The 23,060-nt window shown below is 39.8% G+C and overlaps 3 protein-coding genes across 3 annotated transcripts in view; 2 read left to right on the top strand and 1 right to left on the bottom strand.

Moving 5' to 3' along the window:
• C8H4orf17 (chromosome 8 C4orf17 homolog) overlaps positions 1-23,060 on the bottom strand; it is a 130,722-nt gene that overhangs the window by 34,327 nt on the left and 73,335 nt on the right. The window lies entirely within an intron of this gene.
• Positions 2,974-23,060, top strand: part of LOC131203428 (alcohol dehydrogenase 1) — a 40,778-nt gene continuing 20,691 nt past the window's right edge. The window contains exons 1-4 of the mRNA XM_058193621.1: positions 2,974-3,130; positions 4,718-4,819; positions 6,084-6,222; positions 13,570-13,657. Coding sequence (XP_058049604.1) covers positions 3,113-3,130; positions 4,718-4,819; positions 6,084-6,222; positions 13,570-13,657 — 347 coding nt within the window. The 5' untranslated portion in view covers positions 2,974-3,112. The remainder of the gene's footprint in view (positions 3,131-4,717; positions 4,820-6,083; positions 6,223-13,569; positions 13,658-23,060) is intronic.
• On the top strand, positions 14,946-16,594 carry LOC131203430 (alcohol dehydrogenase 1-like). Its single transcript, XM_058193623.1, has 2 exons — positions 14,946-15,103; positions 16,018-16,594. The coding sequence occupies exons 1-2, from the start codon at positions 15,032-15,034 to the stop codon at positions 16,291-16,293; spliced, it is 348 nt and encodes a 115-aa protein (XP_058049606.1). The 5' UTR covers positions 14,946-15,031; the 3' UTR covers positions 16,294-16,594.

The raw sequence follows: 23,060 nt of genomic DNA, 5'->3' as shown, positions 1-23,060 counted from the left end.
ACATATAAAGAACTGTTCCTGGAATTGGGTATGTCCAGCTTAATGAAAAGAAGGATTAGGGGAGACATGATAGCAGTGTTCCAACATCTCATGGGCTTCCACAAAGAAGAGGGAGTCAAGCTATTCTCCAAAGCACCTGAGGACACGACAAGAAGCAATGGGTGGAAACTAATCAAGGAGAGAAGCAACCTAGAACTAAGGAGAAATTTCCTGACAATTAGAACAATTAATCAGTGGAACAACTTGCCTCCAAAAGTTGTGAATGCTCCAACACTGGAAGTTTTAAAGAAGATGTTAGATCACCATTTGTCTGAAATGGTGTAGAGTTTCCTGCCTAGGCAGTTAGTTGGACTAGAAGATGTCTAAGGTCACTTCCAGCTCTGTTATTCTATTCTATTCTATTCTATTCTATTCTATTCTATTCTATTCTATTCTATTCTATTCTATTCTATTCTAACTCACTGAAATGGTTTAGGTCAGCAAAAGTTGCTTTATTTCATGCTTCTTTTTTGGCATAAACAGTTTGATGTTTCAGATTCATTCATTAATTCATTCCCTCACTCATTCACTCGTTCATACATACATATATACAAACATACATACATTCTCTCATTTGCATATCGCTCTGTCTGTCTATCTATCTATCTATCTATCTATCTATCTATCTATCTATCTATCTATCTATCTATCTATCTATCTATCATCTAGCTAGCTATCGCATAACTATCACAATTTGAGAGAAGAGGAATAAATTCCTGTAACTTATAGGCTATCTATCCTATCCATAAAATTGTGCGGCACAGCTGTGATCGTCAAAGCCTTTTTCTTTTACTTTTTAAAAGCATTTTTACTATCTATTTGCCCAAGCTGGTAGTAAAAAAAAATGCCTAAAATGTTTTTTAAAAGGTTCCGATGATCATGCAGCACAGCTTTGATCGTTGGAGCCTTTTTTTAACCTTTTAAAAGCATTTTTTACTACCGGTTCTGGCGAATAGGTAGTAAAAAATGCTTTAAAAAGTAAAAAAAAAAAAGATTCCAACAATTGCGCAGTACAGCTAATCATTGGAACTTTTTTTTTTTTACATTTTTTACTACCGGTTCAGGCGAACTGGCCCGAACCAGTAACATTTGACCCTTGGACTCGCTCTAATTTCTCAGGTAAAGAGGACAGCAAAAGAGTTCTACTTTTAGACTTGCAAGATTCTGTTCAGGTGGCCTTATAATAAGAAGTATTAGCCCATCTGATCTTGATTTCTGTCTGCTCTACCAGGGAAGGTAAAAGCAGGGGTGAGCTTCAAAAACTTTAGCAAGGGGTTCTCTGCCCGGTTGCTGGGTGGGCATGAAATGGGCTCGTTTCTGGCCTTCCTGAACTTCCGATAGGCCTGTTTTTCACCTTCCGCGTGCCCTGCACTTATTTATTATTTATTTATTTATTTAATCATATTTATATACCGCCCTATCTCCCGAAGGACTCAGGGCGGTTTACAGGCACTTAAAAACACATAAATACAGTATAAAAACCATTAAAAAACTTATTCAAAAAGCCCGTTAATTAAAACATACAAATAAAACCCAATTAAAACCCATAAATTTAAAATCTAGCTCAGTCCTGCACAATTAAATAAGTATGTTTTAAAAGGTAAAGGTTCCCCTCGCACATATGTGCTAGTTGTTGCCGACTCTAGGGGGCGGTGCTCATCTCCGTTTCAAAGCCGAAGAGCCAGCGCTATCTGAAGACATCTCCGTGGTCATGTGGCCGGCATGACTCAACGCCAAAGGCGCACGGAACGCTGTTACCTTCCCACCAAAGGTGGTCCCTATTTTTTCTACTTGCATTTTTACATGCTTTCGAAACTGCTAGGTTAGCAGAAGCTGGGTCAAGGAACGGGAGCTCACCCCGTTACACGGCAGCTCTAGGGATTCGAACCTCTGAGCTGCCAACCTTTCGATCGACAAGCTCAACGTCCTAGCCCCTGAGCCACCGCGTTCCTCGACTCTGCACTTACCTGCATCCAAAATGGGCCACATGGGGACTCCTGGGAGGGGCGAGGCCAGCCAGGAGTGGGATTTGGGGGTTTTCCAAACTGCACAGAATCTTAGCTAGAGGTTCTCCTGAATTCCTGCGAACCCCCAGCAGCCCACCTCTGGATAAAAGTCCATCATCATCTAGAGTTGTTCCTGGTTGACTTTGTATATAAGTCTCACTTTTGTTCTCTTTTTTCAGCCCTGAGAAGATGTGTCTGTGTATCTGTGTGATAAATTGTAAGAGTTAGCCAGAGCACCTGAAAGAACGGCAGATATGAATCCAACAACCGGGCTATTTACGGGACTGCCTATTGCCACAAAGAAGCCTCCCACCGACCTGTGCGCTCCCACAGGGAGGGCCTCATTGGGGTGCCGTCGGTGAAACAATGTTGACTGGCGACCCCCAGGGGTAGGGCCTTCTCTGTGGGGGCTCCTGCCCTCTGGAACGAGCTGCCTCCGGGGCTTCGCCAACTCCCCGACCTTCCGACCTTCGGATCTTCCGCCGTGAGCTGAAGACTCTTTTATTCCATCGAGCTGGGCCAGCCTGATTAAGTAATTTTAAATAGGGTTTTAATTTTTTGTATTATTTAGTTTTTTAATATTTTTGGCCACTATTTATATAAATTTTTAGTCTGTTTTTAATGCGTATTTATTGTATCTTTTAAATTGGCTGTTAACCGCCCTGAGTCCTTTGAGAGAAGGGCGGTATACAAATGCAATAAATAAATAAATAAATAAATAAATAATAACAAAATCAAGAGGTGACAATAGCAATTTCAATTATTTGTAAATTTCGGTATTTACAAGGCTGTCTAATATTTTCAGGCAACTCAGCTTCTGAGTTGGCAAAGAACCAAGAGAAGGAACATTGAAGTGTATTTCCTTTTTTAGCTCAGGGGTGGACCTTGGAAATTAGTGAGCTTGATTGGAAAGCTACACCCTCTATGCAGCCGAAGCTTACAATATAAGTGAAAGGCAAGCTCTCCAACACTCCCTGATCAGTTTAGAGACTCTGCACATTCTTGATCTTTTACAGCCAGAAGGCAGAGAACCAACCGCAACTACAAATCTTGGGGGAAAAAGCATCATGAGTACCGCAGGCAAAGTAAGTGGACAAGTTTGTGTTGATTCCGTCACCGTACAAGTTTTTCATTAGAGTGAAAGACACAATTTTATTTATTGTACTGTATTTTATTAGCTTTTGTAGTCTCTTCAATTGCAATTATATATGTGGTTTATAAAATACATGTAAAGTATCCACATGCACCTAGTTATAACCTTTGTATTAAAACCCAAATAATAGATTGAAATGCAATTCTGGAAAAGAGCTAACTTAATGTAAAATGTGATCATTAGGCAAAAAATACATGTTTTGCATATTGCAAGAGATAGAAAAAGCTTGCTGAATTGTGAAATTTGAATTAAATGCAGTCCTACAATAAAAAGTTTATTTGCCGAAGAATATAGTATTTAACATTTTGATTTTGTTCTAATAAAAGCAAACCCTTTCAGGGTAAAAGTTCAGAAGTAATAGGCAGTGATCCAGCTAACATTTGCAATGATTTTACTGCAGTGGTAAACTTTTCCTAACGGATTTGTGGTAAAAGGAATTCACCTTGGAATGCTAGCTTTTGCTTCCCATAATTTGTGTTTGTAGAGCTACTGGTTACATTTTACAGCTGCAAAATATTTTTTGCAGTATTTTTCCATCAGTACGTAGGAAGAAATGATTGTATGTCGAGACTTGCTAAATGCATAAACTAAGAAGTGACATATTAAAATGATATCATAGGGTCTTTTGAGAGCCATTTATGTGTAGTAGTTAAGGCATCAAGCTAGAAATGAGGAGACCACGAGTGCTTGTTCCACCTTAGGCACAAAACCATCTAGGTGACTGTGGGCCAGACAGTCATTCTCAGTCCTAGGAAGAAGGCAATGGCAAACCATTTCTGAAAAACCTTGCCAAGAAAACTGTGGGGCTTAACCAGGAATCAAGGCTGACTTGAAGATAGACGCAAATACGCACACACAAAACACAGACACAAACATGTCTTTCAAAGCAGCATGTTTCAACAATTATAAATGCTCAAATGAAAATGAAATCCATAGTCATTTTAGTTGAATAAATGGTGCAACTGGCTGGAGATTAGAAATAGTGAACATTAACGAAAGGGGAGAAATCATAAGCATAAAGTGTTTGTAAGGTAATGTATTAAATATATAAAATCAATATTATGAGTGATAGAAATTATAGAGTAATAAAAGATAATGGGACAAGAAGGATATAAATATTATAAGGGGAAATGGGAGAAAATGTAAATATTAGAAGACTACCGCTACGAAACAGTTGTAATAAAGGAATATATGTTATGTGTTTTGTGTTAGTTATATCATGTTATGTTATAAATATTTTTTTAAAAAGACAGTATTAATACCAAGCCAAAAAGACTGCATAAAATCGAGAATGGATAAATATAAGTTAAATTTAGAAGCAGGCTTCTAGTCTAAGAAATTGGATGACAACAGGCAAAGTTTGGTGTTAATTTATCTCAATGGCCATTTTGGCTAGAAATTATAAGGGGCAGACACTGTGATTCTAATATCAGTGATTAATGCAATGAAGGAAATCCAAAAGTTTGGTCAAATGTTACAGTGCCATTCCTCTAATGCCTCTGGGTATATTTTTTTACAGGTCATAAAATGCAAAGCAGCTATTGCTTGGGAGCGGAAGAAACCTCTGAGCATTGAGGAGATTGAAGTAGCACCTCCAAAAGCACATGAAGTCCGCATTAAGGTAAATCAAAAGAATATCACTATGGATGTTAATTCCATTTTTTAGCCTCACAGTCTCCTCCACCTCCACCTCCTCCTCCATTTAATATACATCCAAATGATATTATTACCAATAGGAAAAATAAGGATGCCACCAATGAACAGTACCAGACATCATTTTCTAACTGAGCTTGTGATGGTCAGCTTAGATCAACCATGAGTTCAATCAAGATAAACAAGTTCTTGAATTCTGTTTTGTTTTTTAGTATTTGCAGTCATTCCATTTTTGACATTTTTCTATGTTTAGTATAGTTTAATATGGCAACTTTTAAAAAGTGCAAAAAGTTGTCTTCCAATCTACCGGGATTATATTAGAACAATGGTGGTTTTGCTGAAATATAGAACAGTCAATTAAGAAATTTGTTTTATGCGATTGCATTATGAACTGAATTGACATGAATTTGTGAGACTAAAATGTAAACTAAATGTAAACTGTTATCTATCAGTCTTCCTATTACCTTAATGTTTCAACACAGCCCCAATATGAAAATTGGGGATTTTGAGGAAGTGTTCATTTCAGAATATGTATTTTTGAAAGAATATAAACCTACCTTGTGGTGGTTTTATTTAATTGGCTTCTAATTGGCTTTTTTCTTTCAGATGAATATTTTCAAATGTAGAAATAGTGCCAAGCAAAGTTTTATTGGTCATTACCAGGGTTTCATTTCAATATTTATAATCTCTTTTCATTTTTTCATTTCCCAATTCCCTTATTCTATTAAGCACACTGTGTTCTGCAAGAAGAAATAAAATATTTGGATTAAACAATTCTAACAAGCTAAGCTGAAAAATGTCTACAAAACAATGAGCATTACAATGAGTCATAATATCTTGGCTTTTCGGTATGTGGTATGAGATGCAAGCTAACAATGCAACCAAGGTTATTTCCCCACTATCTAGAACAGGGGCGGCGGCCTGAAAATAGCAAAGGACCAGCTCGTGATGCCTCTGGTAGCCAAAATGGGGCACAGGGGGGTCTTGCGCAACCCCCCCTCCACACTTTGGCTGGCAGACTATTAACGGGGGTTGTCCAGGCCAAAAACAGGGCAGAAGGGCTTTACGTTTTGGCCAGCAGGGTGTTTTAGGAGGCATCCATCCCATCTTCCTCAACCCCACTGGCCAGCCTGCAGAGGAGAAGTACAATGCAGATCCAGCTCTTGGAGAAATCCAGTTTGACACCCCTGATCTAGAAACTTGAAGTCATGGCTTTTTGTTTTGTTTTGTAGATTTTGGCCACAGGGATCTGCCGCTCTGATGAACACGTGATCAGTGGCGCTTTTGCGATGCCTTTGCCAATAGTGCTGGGCCATGAAGCCGCTGGAGTTGTGGAGAGTGTTGGAGAAGGAGTAACTTGTGTGAAACCGGGTATGAGAAAAATTGGGGCCCAAAAAGGGATGAGTTACACAAGGACACTAAAATCTGGCCCAGACTACACTTGGCATGTTCTCACTGTCTTCTTAGTAGAACACCCTGTTCTGCTATTCTGTGTTCTGAAAAATTAATATAGTATCCAGAATTATTATATAAATCTGTTTTATGAGACAAAAGAGCTTCATAAATGTTTTGCCCTAAAGTGGACAGATGATTAGCTTTCCTTTTAAGCTTTGCACCAAATAAGATTCATTTGCATTGACTGTGCATTCCTTTTGTTTGATTTCTATGTGATGATAGTTATTGCTTTGCAATCTAGTTTTTAACTCCGGTCTATGTTTATTTTTATTTATTTCTTACATTTGTTTACCACCCATCCTGCCATGAGGTGATTCTAGTGGCTTATAACATTAAAAGCAGTAAAACTACACACACACATATACACACACACTAAAAATACAAATTATGATTAAAAGGTGGAGGGGAGGGAACAGGATACGCAGGGGGAGGTGGAATCTGCTACTGGCCATTAACCATGGTGGGTTTCTACTGGTTTGCCCCAGTTCGGGTGAAATGGTAGCAGCGGCGGAAGGCTCCACCCACCCGCCCGGACGTCATCACGGATGCTTTGCGCATGCGTAGAAGGTTCTGCACATGAAGCGCCGCACACACACTCACAGTTCTGAACCAGTAGCAAAGGTGAAACCCACTACTGCCATTAACCACCACAAGTGTGAAATTTCTCCTTTGAGGCCCCAGGCCAACTGGCAGAGTCAGGTCTTCAGGCCTTTATAGAAGGTCAGGAGGGTGGGAGCAGATTTCACTGGGGAAGGAGGGGGACAAGACCTTCCAAAGGGTGGAGCTATGGCAGAGAAGGCTTCTTTCCTTGATCAGTTTCACCCATTGCTTCTTGTTCTACCCTCAGGTGCTTTGGAGAACAGCCCGACTCCCTCTTCTTTGTGGCAGCCCCTGAGATATTGGAACACTGCTATCATGTCTCCCCTAGTCCTTCTTTTGTTAAACTAGACATACCCAGTTCCTGCAACCGTTCTTCATATGTTTTATCCTCCAGTCCCCTAATCATCTTTGTTGCTCTTCTCTGCACTCTTTCTAGAGTCTCAACATCTTTTTTACATCGTGGCGACCAAAACTGGATGCAATATTCCAAGTGTGGGCTTACCAAGGCATTATAAAGTGGCACTAACATTTCACGTGATCTTGATTCTATCCCTCTGTTTAATGCAGCCCAGAACTGTGTTGGCTTTTTTAACAGCTGCTGCACACTGCTGGCTCATATCTAGATGATTATCCACTAGGACTCCAAGATCCCTCTCACAGGTACTACTATTGAGCAAGGTACCACATATACGGTACTGGTGCATTTTGGTTTTGGCCTAAATGTAGAACCTTACTTTTTTCACTGTTGAATTTCATTTTGTTAGATAGCGCCCAATGTTCAAGTCTGTCAAGATCTTTCTGTAACTTGAGCCTATCTTCTGGAGTGTTGGCTATTCCTGCCAGCTTGGTGTCATCTGCAAATTTGATGAGTTCCCATCTATCCCTCGTCCAAGTCATTGATGAAGATGTTGAAGAGTACTGGGCCTAAAACAGAGCCTTGGGGTACTCCACTGCATACTTCCCTCCATGTGGATGTAGTTCCGTTGAGGACTACACGTTGAGTGCGGTTGGTCAGCCAGTTCTGAATCCATCTGGTGGTGGTGCTGTCTAACCCACATTTTTCTATGTTTAGTATAGTTTAATATGGCAACTTTTAAAAAGTGCAAAAAATTGTCTTCCAATCTACCAGGATTGTATTAGAACAATGGTGTTTTTGCTGAAATATAGAACAGTCAATTAAGAAATTTGCTTTATGCGATTGCATTATGAACTGAATTGACATGAATTTGTGAGACTAAAATGTAAACTAAATGTAAACTATTATCTATCAGTCTTCCTATTACCTTAATGTTTCAACACAGCCCCAATATGAAAATTGGGGATTTTGAGGAAGTGTTCATTTCAGAATATGTATTTTTGAAAGAATATAAACCTACCTTGTGGTGGTTTTATTTAATTGGCTTCTAATTGGCTTTTTTCTTTCAGATGAATATTTTCAAATGTAGAAATAGTGCTTCAATATTTATAATCTCTTTTCATTTTTTCATTTCCCAATTCCCTTATTCTATTAAGCACACTGTGTTCTGCAAGAAGAAATAAAATATTTGGATTAAACAATTCTAACAAGCTAAGCTGAAAAATGTCTACAAAACAATGAGCATTACAATGAGTCATAATATCTTGGCTTTTGGTTATTACTTTGTTTGCTTCTAGGTGTTCGGTGATTCGTTGCTTGATTATCTTTTCCAGAATCTTCCCGGTATTGAGGTCAGACTGATAGGTCTGTAGTTTACTGGATCTGTTTTTTTCCTTTTTTGAAGATGGGAACTACATCAGCTCTTTTCCAGTCCTCTGGCAGCTCCCCTGTGCTCCAGGATCTTTGAAAGATATAGTTCAGTGGTTCTGAGATCACGTCTGCCAGTTCCTTCAGAACCTTGGGGTGTAATCCATCCGGTCCTGGTGATTTGAACTCGTCTAGGGTAAACAGGTGTTCACTTACCATTTTCCCCCTATTTTAACTTGTGTTTCTAATCTGTTTTTTGTGGTGCTGTTTTTGATAGGTTGGATTGTTTTTTCCTTTTGTGTAAAGACAGATGCAAAATATGAGTTAAGTAGATCTGCTTTCTCCTGTTGCTTGTCATCTTCTTGCCACTTTCTCCCAGCAATGGGCCAATTGTTTCCTTGACTTTTTTCTTGTTTTTAACATGTTGGAAGAAGCTTTTTGTTATTTTTTACTTTTGTCGCTAGCCTTTGTTCATTGTGAGCCTTAGCTTTCCTTTTAAGCTTTGCACCAAATAAGATTCATTTGCATTGACTGTGCATTCCTTTTGTTTGATTTCTATATGATGATAGTTATTGCTTTGCAATCTAGTTTTTAACTCCGGTCTATGTTTATTTTTATTTATTTCTTATATTTGTTTACCACCCATCCTGCCATGAGGTGATTCTAGTGGCTTATAACACTAAAAGCAGTAAAACTACACACACACATATACACACACACTAAAAATACAAATTGTGATTAAAAGGTGGAGGGGAGGGAACAGGATACACAGGGGGAGGTGGAATCTGCTACTGGCCATTAACCAGTGGTGGGTTTCTACTGGTTTGCCCCAGTTCGGGTGAAATGGTAGCAGCGGCGGAAGGCTCCACCCATCCGCCCGGACGTCATCACGGATGCTCTGCACATGCGTAGAAGGTTCTGCACACGAAGCGCCGCACACACACTCACAGTTCTGAACCAGTAGCAAAGGTGAAACCCACTACTGCCATTAACCACCACAAGTGTGAAATTTCTCCTTTGAGGCCCCAGGCCAACTGGCAGAGTCAGGTCTTCAGGCCTTTATAGAAGGTCAGGAGGGTGGGAGCAGATTTCACTGGGGAAGGAGGGGGACAAGACCTTCCAAAGGGTGGAGCTATGGCAGAGAAGGCTTCTTTCCTGAACCTGGTCAGCCACAATTCCTTGGCCACCAGGTGGTCCTTAACTTATGGCCACAATTGAGCCCAAAATTTGTATTGCTAAATGAGACAGTTGTCAAGTGAATTTTGCTCCACTTTACGACCTTTCTTGCCACAGTTGTTAGGTGAATTACTGCAGTTGTAAAGTTAAGAGAAGCTGACTTCCTTTTTTTTTTTTGCATTTATATCCCGCCCTTCTCCGAAGACTCAGGGCGGCTGACACTATGTCAAGAAATAGTCTTCATCCATTTGTATATTATATACAAAGTCAACTTATTGCCCCCAACAATCTGGGTCCTCATTTTACCTACCTTATAAAGGATGGAAGGCTGTGTCAACCTTGGGCCTGGTGGGACTTGAACCTGCAGTAATTGCAAGCAGCTGCTGTTAATAACAGACTGTCTTACCAGTCTGAGCCACCAGAGGCCCTTATTGACTTTGCTTGTTAGAAAGTCGTAAAAGGTGATCACATGACCCCAGGACACTGCAACCTTCATAAATATAAACCAGTTGTCAAGTGTCCAAATTTTGATTTTGCGACCACGGGGATGCTGCAATGGCCATTAAGTATGAAAAACGACCATAAATCACATTTTTCAGTGTCGTTGTCATTTCAAACGGTCACTAAATAAGTGGTTTTAAGTCAAGGACCACATGTACTTACTGAGCCTGAAGTAATACAAGGACTAACACAACGTGAAAGGAGTGTAACTGTAATAAATTTAGAAAGTAATCTGGTTTATAATGCCATGAGGAATGCCACAGCTGGCATTATAAACCAGGGGAAATATACTGGACCAAGACAAATGCAATGTGCTATTGTCAAGAAAACATAGATGTTTTATGAAATCATTAGCAATCAAGTTTGATTCAAAGGAGGTATATTCCTTGGGATCAACAAATAGAAGGTCCTAAATATAAGACTTTAAATCAGGATCAGGCCTCTTAGTTCCAGGAATGACAGAATTTATTTGAAAATAAATACATTTTCATTTATTTATTTGAATTTAAATTCATTTGAATTTAAAAAGCAGTGGATCTGAATATAAAACATGGGATCCTAACGTTTTTAATCACACTAATTCTAGCATTTCTTTTAAAACAAATGAGCATTTGATTTATCTCCTAATCCTAACTAGTACTTGTTTTTAACATGTTGGAAGAAGCTTTTTGTTATTTTTACTTTTGTCGCTAGCCTTTGTTCATTGTGAGCCTTAGCTTTCCTCACTTCATCTTTACAGGCTCGGGCTGTTGCTGATATTCTGCCTTAGTTATTTGCCCCTCTTTCCACTTTTTATATTTGTCCTTTTTGTCTTTCAATTTGTCAGATAGTTCTTTATGCATCCATGCTGGTTTCTTTTGAGATCTACTATTTTTCTTCTTCATTGGTATTGTGTTAGACTGTGCTTTTATAATCTCACTTTTCAAAATTTCCCAAGCTTCTTGAGTTGTTTTCCCCCTGAGGATTCTCATCCATTGAATTCTTCTCAAGCTCTCTCTAAGTTTATTGAAATTAGCTCTCTTAAAGTCCAAGACTCTAGTTTGACTTTGTTCTACTACTTGTATTTGCTTAATGTCGAATTCCAATATGCGTGGTCACTTGCCCCCAAGGTTCCTGTAGCTTCAACACCTTCTATCATTTCATCTCTGTTAGTGAGAATTAAGTCTAATATGGCTGATTCCCTTGTCGCCTTCTCTATTTTTTGGGAAACAAAGTTGTCTGCTAGGTTTGTTAGGAACCTGTTGGATCTTCCACTTGGTGCAGAGTTTGTTTCCCAGTTGATGTCAGGGTAGTTAAAATCCCCCATTACTACTGTGTTGTGCTTCCTACATACCTTAGTTAGCTGACTAGCAAAAAGTTCATCTACTTCCTGTGTTTGGTTGGGTGGCCTATAGTATAGACCTATGGCAATATCGTTTTTCACCCCTTTTATATTGACCCAAATACATTCAAGATGATTTTCATCATTGTTGTGCTCTATTTCTGTAGAGATGTAGTTATTTCTTATATATAGTGCAACTCCACCTCCTCTTTTGTTTGGTCTATTTCTTTTAAATAATTTATATCCCTCTAGCTGTATGTTCCATTTGTCAGTTTCATCCCACCAAGTTTCCGTAATGGCAACAATATCATACTACCCTCATTTACTTGGATTTCTAATTCACCCTGTTTATTCCTCATACTCTGTGCATTGGTGTATAGACATTTGAGTCCATTTGGATTGATCTTGTGTTTACTGTCTACATAACCTGTGTTGACTGCCCCTACTTTCTTGCCACCTGTTGGTTTAGTGCACATGGTACGGCACTCACTGTTAAATGCTTGGTTTTGCTTGATAGCATGGTTGATAGTCTTACCCATACAGACATCTATGTTACATGCACTGATAACCCTTTTAGTTTCCGATTGCTGGGGACAGAAATTTTCTATATCAGTTAATTCTCTGTCCCCACTGTTCAGTTTAAATTTTTATCCAGAAAATCTGTGAATGTATTGCTAAATGAGACAGTTGTCAAGTGAATTTTGCTCCATTTACGACCTTTCTTGCCACAGTTGTTAGGTGAATTACTGCAGTTGTAAAGTTAAGAGAAGCTGACTTCCTTTTTTTTATCAAGTCAAGCCTGCTTCTCCGAAGACTCAGGGCGGCTTACACTATGTCAAGCAATAGTCTTCATCCATTTGTATATTACATACAAAGTCAACTTATTGCTCCCAATAATCTGGGTCCTCATTTTACCTACCTTATAAAGGATGGAAGGCTGTGTCAACCTTGGGCTAGGTGGGACTTGAACCTGCAGTAATTGCAAGCAGCTGCTGTTAATAACAGACTGTCTTACCAGTCTGAGCCACCAGAGGCCCTTATTGACTTTGCTTGTCAGAAAGTTGTAAAAGGTGATCACATGACCCCAGGACACTGCAACCTTCTTAAATATAAACCAGTTGTCATTTGTATTTAGCAATTTTGATTGCTAAATGAGACCAAGATGCTGCAATGGCCATTAAGTATGAAAAACGACCATAAATCACATTTTTCAGTGTTGTTGTCATTTCAAACGGTCACTAAATGAGTGGTTTTAAGTCAAGGACCACATGTACTTACTGAGCCTGAAGTAATACAAGGACTAACACAACGTGAAAGGAGTGTATCTGTAATAAATTTAGAAAGTAATCTGGTTTATAATGCCATGAGGAATGCCACAGCTGGCATTATAAACCAGAAGGCTGATTGGGCCAAGACAAAACATAGATGTTTTATGAAATCATTAGCAATCAAGTTTGATTCAAAGGAGGTATATCCTTGGGATCAACAAATAGAAGGTCCTAAATATAAGACTTTAAATCAGGATCAGGCCTCTTAGTTCCAGGAATGACAGAATTTATTTGAAAATAAATACATTTTCATTTATTTATTTGAATTTAAATTCATTTGAATTTAAAAAGCAGTGGATCTGAATATAAAACATGGGATCCTAACGTTTTTAATCACACTAATTCTAGCATTTCTTTTAAAACAAATGAGCATTTGATTTATCCTAATCCTAACTAGTACTGTATTTTAAATATAGTACTGTACTTAAAAATGCATAAAAGCGTAACCACAGAATATAGACGATCAAAATCAAACATATTATTTTCAAAGTATTTTGTATATGGATCCCAAATCAACCACCACCAATCAGGAGTATTTTGTTTCATTTAAATAGCTCTGTGCTTGTTTGCAATGGGTTTGAATCATACTAATGGATTATTTGTTTTTGTTTTAGGAGATAAAGTAATTCCACTTTTTGTTCCACAATGTGGAAAATGCAGAGCTTGCCAGAGTTCCAAAGGCAACTTGTGTACTTCAAATGAGTGAGCTTTAATTTCTTTTCTTTTTCTTTCTCTATCAAAACCAGTATTTTAATATATTCTTTTTTAAAAAAATATGATTGAAATTACATTAAAGGGTCCAGTTCAGAATAACTTTAAATGAAATCAATATTTTGTCTCTGGGTTGGCTCCAGAGCAAATTTCTTGGAAAGATTAATCATAATCAGCGGAGCTTTAGTTATTAATTTACATCGGGCTTTAATGACTTTAGTGGGTCTAATCTAAGTCTGGATTTAACCTTTGTTACATGGATACGCTTTTCATATACTTCTAACTGAACCTTGAACAAGATGTATATGAGAGATCAATTGCTTTTAGTACTATATGAGAGATTTAAGCGAGGACTTGTGACTTTTAACAACAGCAAATCAACTGTGGCTTTTGAATAAGCCTGGGGCAATCCTCAAATTGTTCTAAACAGGGGTCTGCAAACTTGGCTCTTTTAAGACTTGTGGACTTCAACTCCCAGAGTTCCTCAGCCAGCTTTGCTCGAGCGATACGCCAAAAACGAGAAACCCGAAAAAGAGCGTGCTTTTGAACAAGAGCAGCCGGAGAAAGACAAACGCCCAGTGAGGAAAGAGAAGCTGGAGAAGCTTGAAAAAGAGAAAACAGAGAAGCAGAAGCGCAAGGCCAAAGTGCATTCTCCCAGCTCTCCGTCTTCAGAAACCGACCCGGAAAATGAAAGGGAGCCCAGCCCCGAGAAAGTGAAAGGCAGCAGCGGCAAGCAGAGCCGGGAAAGAGCCGAGAGGGAGGGAGCTGCTAAGAACCATCTGGATCTCATGCCGTGCGTGGTACTGACCCGAGTGAGAGAAAAGGAAGGGAAAGTCCTCAACCAACCTCAGCTGGAGAAATTAAGAGGGAAGCTGGAGAGTGACCCCATCAAACCTCCCTTGCCTGATCAGAAAATGCAGGTTTCCCAAGTCGATCAGACCAAGTTGGAACAGCTGAAGCTCAACTCCGTCAGAACCAAAGTGCCCAAAGAGAAGGTCCTGGCCAGCCACGTTGAGGTGGTAGACAAAGATGGGAAGCTGAAGACTAAGAAGCACCTGAAGGCAGATCCATCCGTTGAAGTGGCCTATCCGGTGGACCCCGAAAAGCTGGAGGCTCGCAAAAGACGTTTTGCTGAGGCAAACCTAAAATCTGACAGGCAGAAAATGGAAATCAAAAGAAGCAGTCAGGAGGAAGAGCTTTGCTGGCTGAGGGACTCTAGGAGTTGAAGCAGTGGTGGGATTCAAGTAATTTAACAACCGGTTCTCTGCCCTAATGATTTCTTTCAAAACCTCCATATCCTTTCCTAAATTTACATCCCTTACAATTGAATCACCAATCAGAAGGTGGCTTCTCTTTTTGGATACCATGCTCTTCTTGTGTGACCGATCTGTAATACTTGATACACACTTTTCCAAAGTAGGTTCACACTTTTCCAAAGTAAGTTCTTCATCTTGAACCATAATCCCTTGATTGTTTGAGTTATCAGTATCACAACTACCTTGATCTGTCACTTTAGTGTTCCTATTTAGGTCAGCAAGGGCACTATATCTGTTATACTGGGACACTGTAAAAGCTTTGTGTTTATGGTTCACAGCTCTCACCCTGCCAGTTTCAACACATGTTTCAACACAGCCCCAATATGAAAATTGGGGATTTTGAGGAAGTGTTCATTTCAGAATATGTATTTTTGAAAGAATATAAACCTACCTTGTGGTGGTTTTATTTAATTGGCTTCTAAGCAAAGTTTTATTGGTCATTATCAGGGTTTCATTTCAATATTTATAATCTCTTTTCATTTTTTCATTTCCCAATTCCCTTATTCTATTAAGCACACTGTGTTCTGCAAGAAGAAATAAAATATTTGGATTAAACAATTCTAACAAGCTAAGCTGAAAAATGTCTACAAAACAATGAGCATTACAATGAGTCATAATATCTTGGCTTTTTGGTATGTGGTATGACATGCAAGCTAACAATGCAACCAAGGTTATTTCCCCACTATCTAGAACAGGGGCGGCGGCCTGAAAATAGCAAAGGACCAGCTCGTGATGCCTCTGGTAGCCAAAATGGGGCACAGGGGGGTCTTGCGCAACCCCCCCTCCACACTCTGTTTTGGCTGGCAGACTATTAACGGGGGTTGTCCAGGCCAAAAACAGGGCACAGGGGCTTCACGTGCCCCCCTGCACGTTTTGGCCAGCAGGGTGTTTTAGGAGGCATCCATCCCATCTTCCTCAACCCCACTGGCCAGCCTGCAGAGGAGAAGTACAATGCTAATCCGGCCCTTGGAGAAATCCAGTTTGACACCCCTGATCTAGAAACTTGAAGTCATGGCTTTTTGTTTTGTTTTGTAGATTTTGGCCACAGGGATCTGCCGCTCTGATGAACATGTGATCAGTGGCGCTTTTGCGATGCCTTTGCCAATAGTGCTGGGCCATGAAGCCGCTGGAGTTGTGGAGAGTGTTGGAGAAGGAGTAACTTGTGTGAAACCGGGTATGAGAAAAATTGGGGCCCAAAAAGGGATGAGTTACACAAGGACACTAAAATCTGGCCCAGACTACACTTGGCATGTTCTCACTGTCTTCTTAGTAGAACACCCTGTTCTGCTATTCTGTGTTCTGAAAAATTAATATAGTATCCAGAATTATTATATAAATCTGTTTTATGAGACAAAAGAGCTTCATAAATGTTTTGCCCTAAAGTGGACAGATGATTAGCTTTCCTTTTAAGCTTTGCACCAAATAAGATTCATTTGCATTGACTGTGCATTCCTTTTGTTTGATTTCTATATGATGATAGTTATTGCTTTGCAATCTAGTTTTTAACTCCGGTCTATGTTTATTTTTATTTATTTCTTATATTTGTTTACCACCCATCCTGCCATGAGGTGATTCTAGTGGCTTATAACACTAAAAGCAGTAAAACTACACACACACATATACACACACACTAAAAATACAAATTGTGATTAAAAGGTGGAGGGGAGGGAACAGGATACACAGGGGGAGGTGGAATCTGCTACTGGCCATTAACCAGTGGTGGGTTTCTACTGGTTTGCCCCAGTTCGGGTGAAATGGTAGCAGCGGCGGAAGGCTCCACCCATCCGCCCGGACGTCATCACGGATGCTCTGCACATGCGTAGAAGGTTCTGCACACGAAGCGCCGCACACACACTCACAGTTCTGAACCAGTAGCAAAGGTGAAACCCACTATTGCCATTAACCGCCACAAGCGTGAAATTTCTCCTTTGAGGCCCCAGGCTAACTGGCAGAGTCAGGTCTTCAGGCCTTTATAGAAGGTCAGGAGGGTGGGAGCAGATTTCACCAGGGAAGGAGGGGGACAAGACCTTCCAAAGGGTGGAGCTATGGCAGAGAAGGCTTCTTTCCTGAACCTGGTCTGCCACAATTCCTTGGCCGCCAGGTGGTCCTTAACTTATGGCCACAATTGAGCCCAAAATTTGTATTGCTAAATGAGACAGTTGTCAAGTGAATTTTGCTCCATTTTACGACCTTTCTTGCCACAGTTGTTAGGTGAATTACTGCAGTTGTAAAGTTAAGAGAAGCTGACTTCCTTTTTTTTTTTTTTTTTGCATTTATATCCCGCCCTTCTCCGAAGACTCAGGGCGGCTTACACTATGTCAAGAAATAGTCTTCATCCATTTGTATATTATATACAAAGTCAACTTATTGCTCCCAACAATCTGGATCCTCATTTTACCCACCTTGGAAGGATGGAAGGCTGAGTCATCCATGGGCCTGGTGAGATTTGAACTGCCAAATTGCAGACAGCTGGCAGTCAGCAGAAGTAGCCTGCAGTACAGCATTCTAACCATTGCGCCACCACAGCTCTTATCTAGCTTATGCTTAGAACAAAACTGAAGAGTCTGTGAAGTTTCTGATTTCTAGAAGATATAAGGATCTAGATGGGATGAAGCAAGCTGGATTGAATCCCAGTTACTCAGACCTTCGTTACCTTCAGATTGGGTTATGACAGTACATTGAGGCCATATTCGAAGAGAAACGTAAAAACCACAACTGGTACAGAGTCCATAGTTTGAGCCAGTTAAGTAAAACAGCATTGAATATTGTAGGCATGCAGTGGCTTCCATTAGATATCCAAGTACATGGATTTAATCTGTAAATGCCAATGTGCTTAGAGTATCTTCAGAAACGCTTCCTTCCATTCTGGTTTGTTAAGACTTCTCACAGGAGGATACCCTGGGTATCCCCACACTGTGGGAGGTAAAGACAACATAGAAGTTTCTCATTTGTTGCCCTAACTCTGAAATCCAGATGGACTCTAGTTATCTTCTGGAAAGCTGATAAAACTTAGCTGTTCCAACAAATTTTTGGAAATAAATCCCTTTTACTGTTCGTGAACCACATAAGCAATTGTGATAGTGTACAAGTAATGGAAAACAAACAATATTGAACTTCAACTAGGACTGTGTGTTTATAGAGATTCTCAATCATCCAGATCATGATTGTCTCAAAGATGCTTTTTCAAAAGGCCATTGGACTGTTTTTTTTTCTTTTTCTTTCTCTATCAAAACCAGTATTTTAATATATTCTTTTTTAAAAAAATATGATTGAAATTACATTAAAGGGTCCAGTTCAGAATAACTTTAAATGAAATCAATATTTTGTCTCTGGGTTGGCTCCAGAGCAAATTTCTTGGAAAGATTAATCATAATCAGCGGAGCTTTAGTTATTAATTTACATCGGGCTTTAATGACTTTAGTGGGTCTAATCTAAGTCTGGATTTAACCTTTGTTACATGGATACGTTTTTCATATACTTCTAATTGAACCTTGAACAAGATGTATATGAGAGATCAATTGCTTTTAGTACTATATGAGAGATTTAAGCGAGGACTTGTGACTTTTAACAACAGCAAATCAACTGTGGCTTTTGAATAAGTCTGGGGCAATCCTCAAATTGTTCTAAACAGGGGTCTGCAAACTTAGCTCTTTTAAGACTTGTGGATTTCAACTCCCAGAGTTCCTCAGCCAGCTTTGCTGGCTGAGGGACTCTAGAAGTTGAAGCAGTGGTGGGATTCAAGTAATTTAACAACCGGTTCTCTGCCCTAATGATTTCTTTCAAAAACCAGTTTGCCAAACTGCTCAGAAAGTTAACAACCGGTTCTCCCGAAGTGGTGCGAACTGGCTGAATCCCACCACTGAGTTGAAGTCCACAAGTCTTAAAAGAGACAAGTTTGCAGACCCCTGTTCTAGAATGTTACCCAAATTGTCTTTCTTTGGTCTCTTATCCAACACATACTCTGAATATACAAAAGGAAATCAAAGCAATTAACATACTGTATGTGTAAATTATGCTTTTCAACAACAGCATGTACAACAGGCAACAGATTAAAAAGGGTGTTGCACAAGTAAGAACTCCTTTGCTGACTTTCGTAACTCCGATCTATTGCATAACATTCCTTTAATTTCACTTAGAGGCCTGGAGAATTAATCTCCTGAGGAGAGGCTGAAGAACACCAGCTGGCTAAAATATTTGAGCTCTGAATTTGGCTTCACCACTAAAGAGCAGCATTCTTCCAACTGCCATTCTGTAGGTCCAGAACCTTCAACACTGAATAGTACCTCTGCATTTAGTATACAAAATCGGGAACCTATCATGAAATTTGGCTGGACAAAAATGGGAGTATCCCCTTCTCTGGTATCTGCCCTCCAGGGTTTCAATGATGTATTAATTTTAATGGTAAGGTGGAGTTCTAATCATATTCCATGATAACGCGGCAGCTTCAGAAATTTTACTTAGAGGTAAACTGAGAGCTGCAGTGTGCAGTGGTTAGAGTGCAGTACTGCAGGCTACTTCTGCTGACTGCCGGCTGCCTGCAATTTCGCAGTTTAAATCCCACCAGGCTCAAGGTTGACTCAGCCTTCCAGCCTTCTGAGGTGGGTAAAATGAGAACCCAGATTGTTGGAGGCACTATGCTGACTCTGTAAACCACTTAGAGAGGGCTGGAAAGCACTGTAAAACAGTATATAAAGTCTAAATGCTATTGCTATGCTACAGGCAAGTATTTATACCCGAGATGGGTTTCGGAAACATGGTAAGGATTTTTCTGGCAGACTCACCATCTAACTCCCTAGCAACATACAGTATCTGAGTTTCTTGAACTCATCTTGTTGGAGGTTATTAATGCTGGGGGGCTTTATGCCCTTGAAAAAGGGGCACTAGTAGCTCAGGAAATCCTGGTCACTAGGGCCTTCATGGGCTGATCCTAACAGAGACCCCCTCCTTGTCCTGTTAACTAATGCCTTTTCACCATGATAACCCCTCTGGCATGCTTCTAGGGACTGGGAATTGGTAATATTGTATTGCACTGTTTTCATTCCTTTATGAATGGAAGTCAGTAAAGTAGTGGGATGAGCAGGCAACCTTGCTCCCTCTTTTATATGGTGTATTACCTAAATTGGCATTCTGTTCCATGCTGTATAAAGTCTATATGAAACCACTCATCCTTTGGTTCAATATAAAACTTCATCAACAGGCAGTGTATCGAGATAGCACTTAGACTCATATACCGCTTCAGAGTGCTTTACAGCCCTCTCTAAGCAGTTTACAGAGTCAGCATATTGCCCCCAACAATCTGGATCCTCATTTTACCCACCTTGGAAGTATGGAAGGCTGAGTCATCCACGGGCCTGGTGAGATTTGAACTGCCAAATTGCAGACAGCCGGCAGTCAGCAGCAGTAGCCTGCAGTACAGCATTCTAACCATTGCGCCTCCACAGCTCTTATCTAGCTTATGCTTAGAACAAAGCTGAAGAGTCTGTGAAGCTTCTAATTTCTAGAAGATATAAGGATCTAGATGGGATGAAGCAAGCTGGATTGAATCCCAGTTACTCAGACCTTTGTTACCTCCAGATTGGGTTATGACAGTGCATTGAGGCCATATTTGAAGAGAAACCTAAAAACCACAGCTGGTACAGAGTCCGTAGTTTGAGCCAATTAAGTAAAACAGCATTGATTATTGTAGGCATGCAGTGGCTTCCATTAGATATCCAAGTACATGGATTTAACCTGTAAATGCCAATGTGCTTAGAGTATCTTTAGAAATGCTTCCTTCCATTCTGGTTTGTTAGATTTCTCACAGGAGGATACCCTGGGTATCCCCACACTGTGGGAGGTAAAGACAACATAGAAGTTTCTCATTTGTTGCCCTAACTCTGAAATCCAGATGGACTCTACTTTAGTCATCTTCTGGAAAGCTGATAAAACTTAGCTGTTCCAACAAATTTTTGGAAATAAATCCCTTTTACTGTTCGTGAACCACATAAGCAATTGTGATAGTGTACAAGTAATGGAAAACAAGCAAACAAACAATATTGAACTTCAACTAGGACTGTGTGTTTATAGAGATTCTTAATCATCCAGATCATGATTGTCTCAAAGATGCTTTTTCAAAAGGCCATTGGACTGTTTTTTTTTCTTTTTATTTATTTTATTTATTTATTTATTTTGTCACAACAGTATATATAAGCATAAGCATGAAAATAACTAAATAACTATAAGCATATATATATATATATATATATATATATATATATATATTTATATATATATATATATATATATATATATATATATATATATAAGCATAAGTATGTAATAACTATATTAATTGGATACAATGAAAGGAAACAATAGGACAGTAGGCACGTTTGTGCTCTTATGCACGCCCCTTATAGACCTCTTAAGAATGGGGTGAGGTCAATGGTAGACAGTTTTTGGTTAAAGCTTTGGGGATTTTGAGAAGAGACCACAGAGTCAGGTCGTGTGTTCCAAGCATTAACAACTCTGTTACAGAAGTCATATTTTCTGCAATCAAGATTGAAGCGGTTAACATTAAGTTTAAATCTATTGTTTGCTCTTGTATTGTTGTGATTGAAGCTGAAGTAGTCTTCAACAGGAAGGACATTGCAATAGATGATTCTATGAGTTAAACACAGGTCCTGTCAAAGGCGGCAGAGTTCTAAGTTTTCTAAACCCAAGATTTCAAGTCTGGTGGCATAAGGTATTTTGTTGTATTCAGAGGAGTGGAGAACTCTTCTTGTAATATATTTCTGGACACATTCAATTGTATTGATGTCAGAAATGTGGTATGGGTTCCAGACAGGCGAGCTGTATTCAAGAATTGGTGTAGCAAATGTTTTGTAAGCTCTGGTTAGTAGTGTAGTGTTTCTGGAGAAGAAGCTACATAAGATTACGACTCGACTGAAGAGCTAGTTGCGGCCTGGGAACGGGCCGCGGCTGGAGCTTTGGACCGTGTCGTGCCTTTGCGGCCTCTGACCCGGCGTCGGTCTCAACCAGCTCCTTGGTTCTCCGAGGAGCTGAGGGATGAAGGCCGGAGAAGACGCCTAGAGAGTGCCTGGAGATCCAGCCGCCTGAGGCTGACCGGACACTAGTTAGGTCCTATAGTAGGACCTACCTAGTGGCAATGAGGGCTGCGGTTGCTCCCACGCTTCCTCCCTCATTGCGCCGGCAGATAACTGCCGGCAGCCTGTTTGGTGACCCGCCCGCCTTCAACAGGAAGGACATTGCAATAGATGATTCTATGAGTTAAACACAGGTCCTGTCAAAGGCGGCAGAGTTCTAAGTTTTCTAAACCCAAGATTTCAAGTCTGGTGGCATAAGGTATTTTGTTGTATTCAGAGGAGTGGAGAACTCTTCTTGTAATATATTTCTGGACACATTCAATTGTATTGATGTCAGAAATGTGGTATGGGTTCCAGACAGGCGAGCTGTATTCAAGAATTGGTGTAGCAAATGTTTTGTAAGCTCTGGTTAGTAGTGTAGTGTTTCTGGAGAAGAAGCTACATAAGATTAGGTTTACAACTCTTAAAGCCTTTTTTGCGATGTAGTTGCAGTGGGCTTTGGCACTTAGATCATTGGATATGAAAACTCCAAGGTCTTTAACAGGGTGGGGGTCATCTGTAAGGAAATGTCTATTGAGTTTGTATTTAGTGTTTAGATTCTTTTTTCCAATGTGTAAGACAGAGCATTTGCTGGTTGAGATTTGGAGTTGCCAAGTTTTTGACCATTCTGACACAAAGTCAAGGTCTTTTTGAAGGGTAGCTGTATTGTTGGTAGTGTTAAATATTTTGACATTGTCAGCGAAAAGAACACAATTACTTTTAATATGGTCACAGAGATCATTAATGTATAATATGAAGAGTGTTGGTCCAAGAACACTGCCTTGGGGAACGCCGCTATTGACAGGAACAGGATTTGATAGGGCACTGCCTATTTTGACCACTTGTTGTCTGTTTGACAGGAACGCTGAAATTGAATTGTGGAGGGGTCTGGAGTTGCCGTAGGATTTTAGTTTTAGGAGAAGTTTGTCATGTACCCCTGAGTCAAAAGCTTTA

This window comes from Ahaetulla prasina, chromosome 8 (genome assembly GCF_028640845.1).
Source record: "Ahaetulla prasina isolate Xishuangbanna chromosome 8, ASM2864084v1, whole genome shotgun sequence".
NCBI lineage: Eukaryota > Metazoa > Chordata > Lepidosauria > Squamata > Colubridae > Ahaetulla > Ahaetulla prasina.
The sequence above is the reverse complement of the archived record's forward strand: the minus strand, read 5'-3'. Positions and strand labels throughout refer to the sequence as shown.

Excerpts from the sequence above, each read along its gene's own strand:
- LOC131203430 (XM_058193623.1), top strand. The coding sequence starts at position 15,032 with ATGCTCTTCTTGTGTGACCGATCTGTAATACTTGATACACACTTTTCC. Across the intron at positions 15,104-16,017 it reads TAGGTTCACACTTTTCCAAA|ATTTTGGCCACAGGGATCTG; the intron begins GTAAGTTCTTCA and ends TTTGTTTTGTAG.